Below are 15,701 nucleotides of genomic sequence, written 5' to 3' on the forward strand. Positions count from 1 at the left end.
CATCAGACTACAGAGGAAGAAAACCAATGTTACTATAAGTGAAGAGTAAAAAATATTTTATTTACGGATTATTCTCTTTAATATGTACAAGGTATAGATATTTAATATAGATATTTCACAGCCTGCTGCTATTTACCAACAGAAGGCCTCAAGAAAGTAAAACAGCTGAAGTATTACAAACTATCAGCAAATATCCTGTCCTGAAAATTAACTGCTTCATGCAAAGAACAAGAATTGAGCTAGAATTCATCAAATCAATTCATGACCTACACCCACTGTTAATTAAAAAATCCTGTTAATGGAAAAACGTGGTTGTTTCACTATCAATTAAAATTTCATTTGAAAATGTTAAAGGAAAAACTCAGTGGTTGTTCCTCCACATTAACTTACTCAATGGCTTAAGAAAACAGACTTATGGACAAATTGGAACAATTACACCAGGCAAGAACTTTTCCTGCTTTGGCAGAACAGCCTGTCAAATATATGAAAAAATATTTGATCATTCACTAGTTTCGTAATATCTAATGCAGCCCAGGGTTAGGAAAATATCATACTGCATGAAGTGGTCATCTCAAAATAATCCCATTTCTCGAGAACTGTGAGAAGCCACATTAAATGTCTAGGCATCCAACAACCAGCTGGTTAACTTCCATAAACCAACTACAGAAACTTGACTCTGAACACACTTTAAATGAAGGAACCCGTAAACACAAGGCACATCCTGTTCCACGAAGGTATACATGTATAAAGCACCCAAGTCTCCACTTTCAGAATGACTGAGTCACCACCTGGCCTGCTGTGTGTGTTGGTTGTTGGTTTATTTGACCCGTCCAAACCAGAACAAATGCATTCCATTTTCTGTCACTTCCCAAACTCTCCATAAACTGAGCATCCCCCAAGAACAAGGGTTTTATGTCAAAATGAGGCATCCTCTTCCCTGGCCCTCAGTTTTCCCGACAGGGAGGACCATTTCAATACAGCTTGCTCCATCTACTAGAACTCCAACTTGCCCATTTTAAGTACACAGCTGTTGATCCATTAAAAACTGTAAAAAATATTTTTTGAAAAAATCACAAACTAGTCTCAAAAGACTGATTAATTTATACATTGATAGCACTCCATCCCACACCATAAAAGTGGAACAAAAATCAGTTGCTGTGGTAATTTCCCTTAATATCACCTGTACTTTCAATAAAAGTTCAACAAAAGCTTTTTAAAAATCCAGTGACACTAAAATTTCAATAAATACAGGAGGGGGATGCAGAGGATTGTAAGCAAGTACAAAATTAGACCTTATTTCTACAGACATTGGAAAAACTTCATCATACCAAAAAGATTGTGGACTGACACCGTTTTCCCCGACTACATTACAATATCATACGTATGTCAGAGAGTTACAAATATTTTATTGGTTTGGTCCACGGTTTACACCATACAGCAGAACACCACACTGACAAACATCGCAAAACTGACACTTGATTATTAGAAAGGAGCATCCTCTTGTAATGGGAGTAATTTTGAGAACTGTGCATACGATTTGTTACTACGTGGTACAAATAAGGGCTGTAGAAATTTTGTTGCTCAAGCCCAAAGGTTTCATTGCAGTCATTGCTGTGGTGTTCCACCATACATGTACTCCTAAGGCAGTGACGCACAGAGGCAGACAACAAAACCAGCAGTTTATACATGTAGAATATAGGATGCAACCATTTGGAGTTTTATGAACACCCTATCACACTCCAATGCCGATCAGCTCTAGATACAAATGTGTGCTCAGGTTGAAAGCTTTTTTCTCCCTCCACACCGGCAGAGACACAAGGGAGTTGTTAACCTGATAACCTATGGCAGAATTTAAAAATTAAATCCACATTAAGACTAGCAGAAGTGTACATCTCCTGGCAAGCAAGTTGTTCTTTCTCCAGTCTCGACATCAAATCCCAACATCACTGTGAGAGCAAGCTTTGGTCTGTATCACACACACATAAGACAGTGATCCACTTCCACCACCACCTTCCCCCTTTGAGGTCCATCAACCATCACAGATTCTAGAACCCAAACCTGTATGTCATTATTTACACTCAAGATCCCTCCAGAAGCCACAACAATCCATAGAGCTGTATGAAATAACTATAGCACTCCAATTAGAGCATCCCTAAGTATGGAATACTTTAGAGCATGCCTCAAGTGAAATTGTACATTGTGTTGGTGGAACACATCAAATGGAATGGAACTTCCGAATAGTTCCCTCTAAATCCTACACAAATAAAACAAACATTGACGATGGAGTATGATCAAAAGCCAAGTTAAAGATCATCTGCAGCTTTTTTGGCCTTGTTTACATAAAATTCACCACTGGTCTGCTGATTTTGCATTCCAATGTTAGGATTATTGGTTTTAATAACACGTTAATACAGAATACAAATTTATACAGATATGCAAAAAGACAAGCAAAATTTTGAGCTTTCAACAGGTTTTGTACCCTTACACAGATTTCTACCCACTTGGATTCAATTCGTACAGGAAGTTTAAAGTACTCTAGTAATATCATAGAGCTCTATGTCATAAGTATCATTTGGCTTTAGGGAGGGGTAAATCGAACACGTCAAATCTTGCCACTGCAGTGTGGCAGTGTCTGGGGAAAAATCATGAAAATTATATTTGACGGTAGTAAGTGCCACTTTTTCTTGTCAAGTTTCTTGGACCTGTCTACCAACCCACTGCGACTAAACAATGGCTGACCACACTGAAGAAATATTCATTTCTCTTCCCCCCTCCAACCAAAACCTATAACAAGTGTGACCTGACAACGAATGCAAAGAAGTGGTCTAATTATGAGATATCCGTGAAGAACAGTACAGATGTATTCAAATGAATAGTGACACAGGACTTCCTGTAACACTGCTCTGTTATTACCCGCAATCAACTAGATTGCAACCATATTTAAACTCCATTGGTCTTCTCTGCCATCACGGCCATAGGTTTCTGCATGTGGGTAAACATCAAATATCGTGTGGCGTAATGCTTTCTGTCAATGCTTTTAGTTATCGCTTGTCTGCGTACTGGGCCCTTATTCTGCCTGGGCTGTAAAATGGACAAATGCCCTTGGCCCCCCTTGCAAGCAAGAGGGGCCAACTCATTTGCAATGAACGTAGCTGCACTCAAACCAAACCAGTTACAAGATTACATGTACATGCAGGGTACTACAAATAGCATCGTGTTGTTCACAGCAACTCTGCACCATCTGATTCCAAACCAACACTTTACAACTATCTCATAAAGAGTACATGTACATTATGTTACACTTCATAATTGAATACGCTCTGTTCTAGTATCTTAACTATTTTTACACTAATAAAAAAAGAGACATTCTCTTATATATTTTTATGAGATAGAGAAAAATGCACATTTTATGCACATTAAGACTTAATATTGTGTATTGTTTTTAGAGTCAGACTAAAAAGATGTTTTCCACAACCGCACAAAAATTTTTTTCATCATACAAAATAATGACAATTCTGTATATTATTTTATCATACAGTTCATAAACCTTCGATCAAAGCTCAGTTCATATTTCCAATATCACATGATAAAATAGTCATTTGTCTCACACACTTAATTAATAAAAAGGTAGTATATGTGAAGATACTTTTTATTTACAAGACATGATCAAATATTTCACAATGAGGCCGTTATTAAGAATCAACTGAACACTAACACCAACACCCCCCCCCAAAAAAGTCAGCCATCTTTGTCACTGGAAACTCACTGGCTTCTAACACCCAGTGACACACAAGAAAATATCTGTCAAAACTAAATCGTTTAGGTAGAAGTGAGAGACTGGCATAAAAGTATTCTTTTCAAGCAAATTTTCATTCAATTCTTTTTACAAATTATTTTAATACTGCGGTAATTTTGTAGGGAAGCCAGAATGTGAAGAATAAAAAGAACCAAGTGATTAGTTATGATTGTTGCTTCAAACATCCAACGGAGGTGAGAAGTAGTAGGGCTAAGATAAAGTGGGAAAAAAGGGGAGGGGGGCACACTGAAAGTTACTTCTTATGTGATACACAGGGTTTGAAGGGACACATGCAGTGTTGCATTCGAGTCCATCAAGAGTCCATCGCAAGTCCCTGGAAGTCCATAACAAGTCATTCTGTCTGAAGCCAATTCACAATCTCTTTAAATGAACTGTGACAAAAACATTCTTTTGTCATTATCCACCGTTACTCATGACTGGTCTTGTGAAGGGACTTGTGACTGGGCTTCTGAAGGGACTAAAGACTGGGCTTGTGAAGGGACTTATGACTGGGCTTGTGAAGGGACTTATGACTGGGCTTGTGAAGGGACTTATGACTGGGCTTGTGAAAGGACTCGTGATGGACTCGACTCCAATACTGGATACAGATACTGCAATTCCATTGCTCAGGAGTGTCCATTATTCAATGGAGGCAGACACTGTAATGGACAGCCCCAAATCAGTCTACATGTATGTTTTCTATAAACCATCAGGCTCAGTTAAAAGAGCATGCAGCACATCAGCAAAAACTACAATTGACCGAGGCAAAGACTGTAAAGCCAAAAGGTGCGAATTTTTAGAGCATGGGGTCGCCCGGCTATGTCTTCAAACAGACATCTTATTTATCTTTTTCTTCCTTTGAAAGAAAGCATTTAGTTTCATTACAGATTGTTAGTTCCACTATCTGTACCCAGCTTATTTAAATGCCACCAAAAGGTTTATGTATTACTGTATAGCACCATCACTTCGGAAACTGGAGAGCACTGATACGTCAGAGAGACTCATACAAGCACATCATGTCCAACACATTTGGAAGGCAAAAATTTCTTGGGGCATTTACACGAAGCTGCTCAGTCTAAATAAGCTGGTAATTAGCAACACAAATTTCTGTACACACAATTTGCCTGGTGGCCTGTTCTTTCCGAACCAAAAAGAAAGAACAATTTTAATGCCTGTGCTAAGCAGCTCGGCGGTATAGGTCGATGTGTGCCGTGCAGGACAGAGTACTACACGGATTTGCAAGATAACAGAAAGCTATTACAGTCACTGATCCAGTAACCAACATATATCTGCTGGTTGTTCTGTGATAACAGAAATGGCCGCGCTGAACCAGAGTAGCAGAGAGACAGTCGCAACCTGTGGCTAATTTCATGAAAATGGCCAAGGGAGAAATGTTAGCTTAGCAAGAACAGGTTACCAACCTGAAATTCATGTTGATGCATACAGTGCTTCTGAAGGTTTCCCACTGGTTGCTAACCAACCATTCTGCAAAGAAGCTCCAAGAAATGCAGCAGCAGCAGTACACAATGAATGTTACTATATACACGTATGGGCTTTTTGGCTTGAGATGAGATATGTGCAGTATTTTGCAAAAAATCGGTTAAAAACTAGATTGCCAGCTTTACAAAATCATTTTTCAAAAGTCTGTTGGATTATAAACAGAATAACACTATGAGAAAATGTAAGAAAAACTTTAAAACAAAACTGCGCTATGTACTTCTAAAAAAACGAAACTGAGCAAGAAATATTGCACAAAAAGGAGTAATTTGCCTAAAAAAAACATAAATAAATGTATATGAAGCATTGTGCATGTTTCCCTACTATGAACATGAGCAATCTTGCTGGATGCCTCAGATGCACTCAGTTATCTTCACCAGCCTAAATCACGGAAACCTTGTCATGGACATATTATGCACACATGTATGTATGATGTATGTCATCCCACATCCATGAACTAGAAAACTAAATGTAAAAACAGAGCTTTTCTGAGTCTTACAAGCAACAAACAAAATACCAATGTGCAAATTTCCATCCAGCAAACTCAATTCTCTGAAAAAGTAACTTTTTTACAATCTCCTGACCCAAATTAAATTGAAACAATTTGGTAATCTACCTGGAAGCAATGATTCATGTGATTCTGGTTTGCTCCGATATAAGAGCTAGCGAATATGTACTTGTTACTGGAGACTGATAAAACTCGACGGAATTTCAACATATACAGGAGCGTAAAATAAAAAATTGTAAAAAGGAAAATGGCCTTTCCTTTTAATTGTCTCAGGCAGTTTCAAATTACACCTCTGAATGTGCCAAAGTTCACCACAGAATCTTTATGCTCTCAAAGTACAAAGGACACGGCATGCCCTGAATCTGAATTTCCCCCACGCTGGTCGAACCATTTAGCCACAATGCCTTTTATCTGGAATTCCACTCTGGCCTGTCACCACACCACATCCAGCACAGCCTCTCAACACTGACCCAGCCTCGCACTCCATGGAATCCATCCAGGGTACAGCAGGTCGATGCCCTGTCCCTCTCTTTGTCTTAGCTATTGCACAGCAGTTGAAAAACCACGTCCCAGCCAGCTAGGACTCAAATCTCGTCCATCTCATCACACCACCGTGGCCAACTCCCCTTCTCTCCCCTTCACATCCTCATGGGCTCCCCTGCCTCCGAGTTTCCCGACTCTGATTCGCTCTCGCTGCTGCCCCCATCGCTGCTGCTCTCGCTCCTGCTCCGGGAGCGGCCTGTGGAGCTGCCGACGCTGCTGCTGCTACTGCTGTTACTTTCCCCGCCTCGTTCCTCTTCCTCCACTTCATTCGGGTAATCGTCTTCCTCTTCATCCATGTCCTCGTCGTTGTCATCCTCCTCCGAGTCATCTGTGTAGTGGTTCAGCGGCTCGCTGCCAAACTCAGGGGGTGATTCCTCCTGGCGCAACGGGCCAATCGGCTTCTTGATGGCCTCTGGTTTGCGATGGGACTTCATGTGGGCACTCCGGCTCTTCACTTTGATAAACACCCTGGAAACACAACAGTAGATGTGCTATTCACTTCTACTCAACCTTTTCTAAAACAGATACCTTTATGTGCAGTCAACTTTCATTTTAATAAGTTTGCTACGAAAGAAAATTAGTTCTTTATGGCAGTTGACTGCATATTAACACCAAAAAGTAAGTAAAGTTGACTCTTGTTATAAAGAACAGTTATAACAAAATACTGTTGTAACGAACAAATTCTGGGAATCCCACTTTCTTGAATTCTTATGCTTTTGTTTTACCACTCCTCTTGTAACAAAGTCCAGGTTATTAACAAAGTAATTTGTCTAGTCCCTGCAACTTTGTTATAACGAGGGGCGACTGTACGTGACTTTCTATTGACATCCCTTATTAGAACAAAGCGCATGGAAAACATGGACTGACTACCACATCCATCCTTGCATTCATTGTCAATCTTTTCCTACGCAAAGCAACGGAGTGTGTACCGGGATAATATGCATAGCAATGATTCCCTTTTAGCTACGCCATTAGTTTCCTTTTTAGATCAGGCTTTGCCTTTCAATGATGTAAAAACAAATTTCACAAGCTCACTTGGGTGGGACCTGTACCCATTACCCAAATGCTTGGGTACCTGGCAAGAATGCTTTGGAAGATCCAAATCAGGTCTGACTTACTTGCCACATATTTTGCAAGGGTAGGTAGCAGGCTCTGGCTCTATGCTCTCTCCCGAGGAGTCCTCGTCAGTGGACATCCTCCGCGAGCCACCGGAGGTGGAGGTAGCAGACTCTGAAGCCGGGGAAACACTGCGCTGGACCACCGGCCGGCTCTCCTTAGCAGCAGCCGCCCCGGCTGGCTGCTGGCACTTGTAGCTGCCGCCATGCACGCGGATGTGGCCATTCAGGGCTTGGCGCGATTTGAAGGTCTAGTAAAAGGTGGGCAGAAGACAAAGTTTTTACAAAATGATCATGGGAAAAGGTTAAAAATGATAGGGGAACTGCAGCAATGGGATTTGAGGGTGACATACCCCCCATCATGGAGCACAGTCAAATCAAATACAAATCAACATTATTGTGCATTCATGGATCATCTTGCTTACACCCAATAAAGCATGTTCTTGTTGGAAAAAATTACCCCACACGCAAAGTGATACATGTTTAGCATGAAACTCATTATTGGTACCAGATTGCGTGAAGTAAGATTGACTTCAGGCCCATTCACAGTGCAAGAAACTGGTGAAAGGAAGAAAAGGTAATTTTTAAACACACAGTTAACATGGTTGAACACAGTGCTTAAAAATTCATATTGCAGTAACATTCTTCATTGATGCGGTGAAAACTGTAAAATTATATAACTACCAACAGTAGGTTTTTTATACAAAATTTTAGATCTGCTTTCCAGAATACTCAGGGTAAAGGCAGAGTAGTTAATTTTTGTTGTTTTGTAGGTTTTTACGTCGAGCATCAAAGTAGAAACAGGAACCTTGTTAATGGGTTAAGCCACGGAGCAGGATCCATTACAGACAACAGATCCCAATAGCTAATGAAGCACTACGAACCCACTGAAGCCCCATAACAAAACGGTTCTAGGTGGACAACGCTTCTACCAAAATGCATATTCCTAAATGGGTCTAATTCTGTCACTCTCGAGTCAAGATAGGAGACTGAACAACATGCAGGACTTGGTGGTTTTTCTTGGAAATCTCTATACCTTTGCGTAACCAGATCAAAATACTGGAGTTGCCTTCGGTCCATCTTGTGGCCAATGGGCTATAAAACTGCCTAAAAAAGTATATTCTTTCTTCGAGTCTCTAACGGAGGAGATTTTTTTATGAAGAGAGCTAACTTGTTCTTGCATGAGTCGCCAACAAGACAGATGCAAGCATGAAGCCATGGGCAAGGTAAACTGATCTTTCAACACTTTGAAGTTCAACGTGCGGCCATGGAAACAAGTTCTCATTCAATTGTGTATATTAGCATAAGTGGAATAAAACACACACTTGTTAAGCCCTTATGGTGGTGGAAATGACATGATAATTTCGGTGTTTTTGTAATTTTTTTTTGGTGCTGTAGCAATAGTTTACAATGGTGAAAAAAAAATAGGTTAGAATGATCATCATTTTCACTCGTACAAACCACACTGCCCTGCATAGTTTGCAAGATTGAGCTGCTGGGTGAACTGCAGGTAGATCATGTACGTGCATGCACGGGTACAGCTGCTTTTTAATGGGAATCATGTGGTGTGAATTTATTTGAAATCATGATGGCTCTTTGATCAGGAAATACATGTATTGCAAATACTTACATGTATAAAAAATACCTGCATAAACCACATGCTCTTTACTCTTCCATGAAATTTGTCAGAATTCATGTTGTAATTATTCCAATGACCATCAACAGGTCGATGTCCTCAGTTTGGCAAATTTTGGGCTGATTTCACAAGAATGTTCCTTGAATTTCATCTGCAGGTGCTCTGATTTGTCAACATCCCAAGAATGTTCCTTGAATTTCGACAGGTGCTATGATTTTGTCGACATATAGCAAATCCCTCATCAAAAAAAAAAAATTGAAATCTTGCTGTGTGCACAAACAGTAAAAAAACTGGACTATTCAACAGTCAAAAGCATTCAGAAAGTCCACTTTACTGTGAAATTGTGATGCACATTTTCTTACACTATCTATGGTTAGCAGCCAGGGAATATCAGCAGCTGGCTAACGCCTTGTATCAGTGCACTGCAGCTACAGCAACACAACACAGGAGGTGGAACAAAATAGCAACATGACAGGAACTATGTGCAATGCTACTGTCGTTACTCAAGGGTACATTAGATGAGTGTTAGAATTGACAGCAGATCCCTTGGAATCAAACTGTGCTTATTTTCCGATGACTTGATACTACGCTGCCATCGCTTGCCTGGCACTGCAAACCTTAACCATGCCAAATCGAACACGATTCAAATTTCAACCTCTCAAACCTTGAATCATTTTAAAAACAGGTTTAGTCAGACGACTAGTGACGGATGATCAGTACTTTTTGTTTGGCTATGCTGTGTACTATCTGTATACAAAGTACTCAGCGCACTTGCCAAAAGATAACGCAATTATGTGAATGAGTACCATCAGGAAAGTACACCTGTGAGGTCATCTAATGGACCTTTCCCATGAAATATGCAAATTGGATGGGCGCATGCGCGCTACTACCACTGGTTGGCAAGTGCAGCCGTCAACACTGTCGGTAGCGTAGGCGAGCTGCTAGTAACCATAGCCTGGAGCGTTGACGGTCTATCAAAACCGTATTACAGCCTTTTTCTGATACTTGAGCACACTTTTCTCAAAACTAAGTGAAGTTTTCAGTGTCCTGAGGTTGGAAAGTATACAGTTCCTTGTCTTAAGTATAAACTCATGTCAAACTATACTAGCACAGAAACGGCAATAGTGATGCGCGCATGGAGATTTGTACTGTTACGTCAAAGATTTAAGCAACTTTGTCAACCAGAGTAGTAATGTGCATGCACCTGCCTTATTTGCATATTTCATGTGAAAGGTCCATTAAAGGTCCATTATGGGATTTCCAACGCAAACTATGATTGACTGTATATGCAGTACACGTTTACACTAACATCTCCACAGGAGCTCATATGCAAATAGGGAGGACTGCACCACTGCAAGGTGCTTAGATAGCTGTGACCCCCCCCCGACAGAATGAGATGTTAACGATAGAGAAATGAGAGTGAATGATTATCAATAAGCAACACTTAACCCTTGCTCAGCCACACCCTTCAAAACACCTTGCATGTGAGTCAGAGGCCTGTAGGCGAGCAAAGGTTCTAAATAAATAACCATACCTCATACATATTCACGATCACAAGCCCAATTCTCACTCGTCCATTATAACTATCACATGACAGGCACTATCTTTTGCTCATTACAAGGCGCGCACGTAAAGATCCATGCACAAGTCAAATACGCATGCCTTGGAGAATATCGCTCAGGTTGCCTAGACTTTACACTCTACAGCACTTGCCCTTAAGGAAGCCATCATGCTACTACTGCATGGGGTGGCATTCAAGTGTGCACTTGCACAGCTGCAGCTGAAAAGATGGTGGCCCACATAAGTGTTCTTGCCCACAGCCTCGTTCAGCACTCTGTGATACCATACGTTTTGAGGTATGGTAAATCAAATATGAAGGATTATTTTGAGTGGACAGTCCACAATAGTTCCCCTCACTACTGTTAGTTGAGAAACCAATTCCTTCAGCTTCGGTGCTAGTTTGACAACGCTGACCATGTTGGCAAGCTAGTACCGACTATCCACCCTAAATAGCCCACAGCACAAGAAGAAGGTAACAGCTGCGTAACTCACCGCGTCACAGTCTGGGTGGTTGCAGGTGAACGGCCCCTGGTTGACCGGTTTCTCCTCCTGATTAGAGGAAGTTTTCACATGATTATTGTTCCTAGTCTGCCCACCCCCTCTATAGTACTTATCGGGCCTATACTCCTTGAGAGGAACATAATCTATGAAAGTCTCTTCCGGATAGATGTCCTGGTGGATGGTGGAAAAACAAGAAATCAGAGGGGGAGGTGAGGGAGAAAAACAAAAGGAGAGAAAGAAATAAAGACAGGAAGTCGGGATACAAGAATTAGTCGGAGAACACACAAGTCTAGCAAAACAGACCAAGATCTCACGTTTCACATTTTCAAACAGGGGAACAATGACTTGTAATTTCTTCCAAGTGTTGACTTTTCAGAAAACTATCAGTTCAGGTTTACACAAGAATGTGACATCTGATTGTGGAGCAAAGACCAGACGGAAGAAGTGTGGCCAAGTCAATCTTTTTGTTTGAATATGAAAAGATCGTTAATGAAGAAAAGTAAATTCAACGTGTGAAACTCAACGTGGTGCTTCCATGAACTGACCTTGCAAATTTGGATGAATTAAGCGCTCAGCATTTAGCTTGGCCTGTAAGCCAAGTAAATTCCCATTCAACTAACAGACAGAGACCAATAATATACAGCACACATCCAGTAACTTGAACACAGTCATATCAAAGTAATTGTTGAACTTGTTGAATTTTGCTGGACTTGGTAGCTAAGGCCCAGGATGATGGTGTTGGATTCTGTGTGAGTTGTGACACACAGGGATCATTGTGTGCAGTGTCTGGCTTGTGGAACCAAGTGTTGAACTATGCTTGATGTTTTCAGGTTTGGTACCACTCAGGTGCAAGTCATCCTATACTGTACAGACCCATCCATACTATATCACTCAAACTCCAATGGGCGTTTGGTACAGTGACCTGCTTGTACGTGTACAAATACATAGACAAGTAATCTATAATTGTCCCTACTGCATCATCTTCGTTCCCACATGTTAAGTTTGTAGAAAATTTATAAAGGGATCTGGAGAATAAGGCTGATTGTCTGAACACATCCAAGGTCTCAGAGATGTACATCAAATGCACAGGAAGTGCTGGGAGAGCTACATGTACATGACCCCAGCCTGTGCTTCCATTTACAGCAGGAAACCCTAGACGCACCTCAGTGACCAAGGAAGGTCAACATTTTCTGTTAACTTCAAATGACTCTGTAAAAACTCAAAATGCAGGGCGCAGAGATTACCCAACTTACACATTCACTCCTGCGCATTTCCTCTGTGGGATTAATCCTACTGTGATGGCAGAACTTCTGCATGTCCCTGTTGTACGGAAACAGTTTCTTCCAGCGGTAGTAATATTCCACAATCTCCTTGACTGTTTTGGTTTTGAGCTTCGGAAAGAAAAAAATGATAGACAAAATAAGAGCGTACAAGATCAAGGGGTTTGACCTTAATGCTGGTCCGCTAGCCAAATTAGAGTAAAAACCGCAGCGGTCTAGCGAAAGCCCTCATCTGGGTAGTCCGGCAGTCTAGTAAAACAGTATTCTGAAATAAGCAGAAAAATAGTTGATTGTGATGCACGCCCTCTAGCTGCTGCTGGTTTTTGAACCAAAGAAAATAGAACCTTTCGCAACCAAGAATAGTTCGGTCCCTAGCACCAGCCCAGCAGAAGTTATGCTCAAGTCCATGAATGTAGCAGCAGTAAATTGTCTGAAATTTCTGTTCCGCAATGCCTTTGAGGCGCAATCGCACTTTGTGGGCCGTTTACTGTACTACTGCGTGTGGCCGGTACGTCTCGACAATGCTATGACGTGACGTTGGTTCTGCATGCAAGATCTACATCAACACGTGCTTTCATCCATTGCGTCATAGAGGTACATGCAAGTCATGAATATGATGCCTTTTGGGGATTTCACATGCTCAATTCTAGTTACAGCAGACAATGCATACTTACATATTTCTGGATTTCATGGAAATCTTTCCCCTTGGCTTTGAAGTAATCCCGAAAGATCTTCCTCTCTCCTTGTGACCAGGAAGAAGTGACTGCAAAGAAGACAAACATCATGCCACAGGCTCATTCCAGTTAGAGTGAAGTGATGCAACTTGAATACCCCTGACTCTCCGGAGCCTTCTAACTCTAACCAGACATTTTGGGGGATTGGGCAGGAATGGGAAAGTAGAACCCAGACACTCCTAAAGCACGTGGTGTTTAATGCCCATTAAACATAGAAAGAGCAAGTCATTGGGTTCCTTTACTGATTTATTAGTTTACTGCATTGATAATCCCATCAGACATTATGAACAAGAAGCAAAATACACTACAGGTAAACAAGTAATATAATGGATCCAGGTAAAAAGCAACAGCTTGTCCAAGACCTGGGGGCCCAGTCAGTGGACCGTGAAAAGTTCAGTAATTTTCCAGCAAAGTACCAATGGAGTTAGGAGTCAAAAGAATGAAATTGGCAAGTCTGAGCTTTCAATTCAAGGTAATTCTATACTCTGAGAACACAACTAGAGACGGCCTCTGTACAGGAATGGCAGAGATCACTGTGTGGACTACTCAGGAGAGCCAGTAAATGAAACAGCAAACTCCAGTTTGATGATCCTCAGGCAAACTATGACTTTGCATTGAGCTACTGGTACTAGCTCAAAAGAGTAAGGGGAGCAAAAAATCAGGCAATGCCGCTATTAAACAGAGACAACTCTTGAATGTGGAAAATCTTCCACTGTGCCAACACATTCTGAGAACCTTCTGTGAACAGACTTATCTTGAATTTCTCTAGATTTCTGACCATCCAATATGTCACTCAGTACTCACAATTGTAGTTGTAATCGCTGAATGGATTGTTTTCAACATCGCGGGACTCTGGATTCATCAACATCTTTAAGGCAAGCTAGAAATTAAAAAAAACAGATTAACGTAAATCTACCAAATATAAGGCAAAATGCCCAAAACAGTGTTTGCTGTTGCACAGTGTTGCACATCGCAGGTTTCTTATTTCAGCTAGGGAAGAACACCTACATGTAAAGGAAACCTACAAGGTTCATAAAATGTTAGGAGGGCGACAGAGAGCGAGCGTGTACTCGCTGCTCTTTGTTCTACAATTCTGCAATTAGAAGCACTTGATGCCGGTGACTTGTCTACAGCAAGAGAGAGAGAGAATCACAGTTTAAACCTAACAATCCCTAACCAGTCAAACTTCTACACCAGTAAGGTGTTTGAATTTGTGGAATTAAGTCCTGGGAATTTGCTATATGGTGTTGGATTTTGACTAAATAGGTACTGTAGACCTGCACATACCCTGTTGAATTTTGACTGAATGGTACTGCAGCCCTCTCACTTTAGTTATCATCAAGAATTTTAAATGAGGGGAGATTATCTGCGATTATCTAAGGACTGTATTTTTAAAGTTAATGTAATAATAGGAAGCTTCCCATTGAAATAGTAAGTACATGTATGTAAGATGTAATAATCACCATAACAAGGACAAATGCCCATTATCTCACCACAATGATCCCAGCAGTTGGGAATGCATATGCAGCATGATGGTGTGTGAGTTTATTTGATTAGGTACTGCCTGTCCATACTCTTTGTACTGTGCAATGGGCCTGCTGTATCCAATCAAACAAAATCACACAGGTAAAGACCTGTTGGAATTTGTCTGGTTGGGTACTGTTGCAGCAAAAGTACTATTGGAGTCTCTGTGATTGGGTGTGTAACGTAAGAGTTTGATTACAAGGTGTTGGAGTTTGTGTGATTAGGTAGGGATACCACCAACGGTCCTTGGGCAGTAAGCGTTAACAAGTAGGTTTGGAACAATGTGATTTCCAAATTTCTCACCTGTATGTCTCCGTCTGCTTTGTATAGACAGTGATGGGCATACTCGATGTTCCGTGCCCCACCGGGTAAGGCTGCAGTCGTGGCCAACATCAGAAAATTGGTGACTGCCAGCAAAGGTAAAAAAAAATTAGCTGCTCATCACCAACTGTGATCTTCTGCCTGCACATTCAAGGCACACTTTGGCAGAGATTCTCGGGCTGACCATGAAGCAGCATTGTAACACTGGTCATAAAAACAGTGCTTCTCTCAATGACACTTTGGAGGGACATTTAATGGCCACAAAGGACACCACAGGGTAACTACAACAGAGTCCAACAGTGAACTCAAGAGACTTTACAACTAAAAACTAACAGTGACATCCGATAATGTCTCAAACGTAGCCCTGAAAAGGGGCCGACGGAGTTTGTGTCTAATTCTCTCTACTCACCTTCGCTGATGGTATACTTGTCATTGACAGAGGGGTCCCAGGCCAGCCAGCCTAATCTGTGATCAGGCTCTAGAGATTCGTCCCAACCCTCTACTGCAAGAACAGAACCAAGAAGGACACAAGACTTGAGAGGAAGAGCTGTGACAACTCAACTGAGCTCAAATTCAACTGAAACTTAAAATTCCCAAACATCTGGCTCTTGCACTCTCCAAACTGTAGATGTGGACCTCCCCCCCCATCCCAAACCTTCTCAATCCCCTGGCTGGTTTTGGAGGAT

At 41.2% G+C, this 15,701-nt stretch overlaps 1 protein-coding gene across 3 annotated transcripts in view; it reads right to left on the reverse strand.

The window, feature by feature from the left end:
- Positions 1–39: 39 nt before the first annotated feature.
- Positions 40–15,701, reverse strand: part of LOC147800564 (uncharacterized) — a 33,599-nt gene continuing 17,937 nt past the window's right edge. For 2 of the 3 annotated variants that reach the window (XM_087148844.1, XM_087148879.1), the window contains exons 7-14: positions 15,425–15,517; positions 14,998–15,101; positions 13,975–14,050; positions 13,111–13,199; positions 12,410–12,547; positions 11,148–11,327; positions 7,463–7,710; positions 40–6,812 (exon numbers count right to left, since the gene is read on the reverse strand). In XM_087148844.1, the coding sequence (XP_087004970.1) occupies positions 6,440–6,812; positions 7,463–7,710; positions 11,148–11,327; positions 12,410–12,547; positions 13,111–13,199; positions 13,975–14,050; positions 14,998–15,101; positions 15,425–15,517 (1,301 nt within the window). In that variant the 3' untranslated portion in view covers positions 40–6,439. The remainder of the gene's footprint in view (positions 6,813–7,462; positions 7,711–11,147; positions 11,328–12,409; positions 12,548–13,110; positions 13,200–13,974; positions 14,051–14,997; positions 15,102–15,424; positions 15,518–15,701) is intronic. The other variant, XM_087148920.1, reaches the window with a different exon arrangement.

Source organism: Acanthaster planci, linkage group LG01 (genome assembly GCF_054643075.1).
Source record: "Acanthaster planci isolate LZ-2023a linkage group LG01, COTS_SCS, whole genome shotgun sequence".
Lineage (NCBI taxonomy): Eukaryota > Metazoa > Echinodermata > Asteroidea > Valvatida > Acanthasteridae > Acanthaster > Acanthaster planci.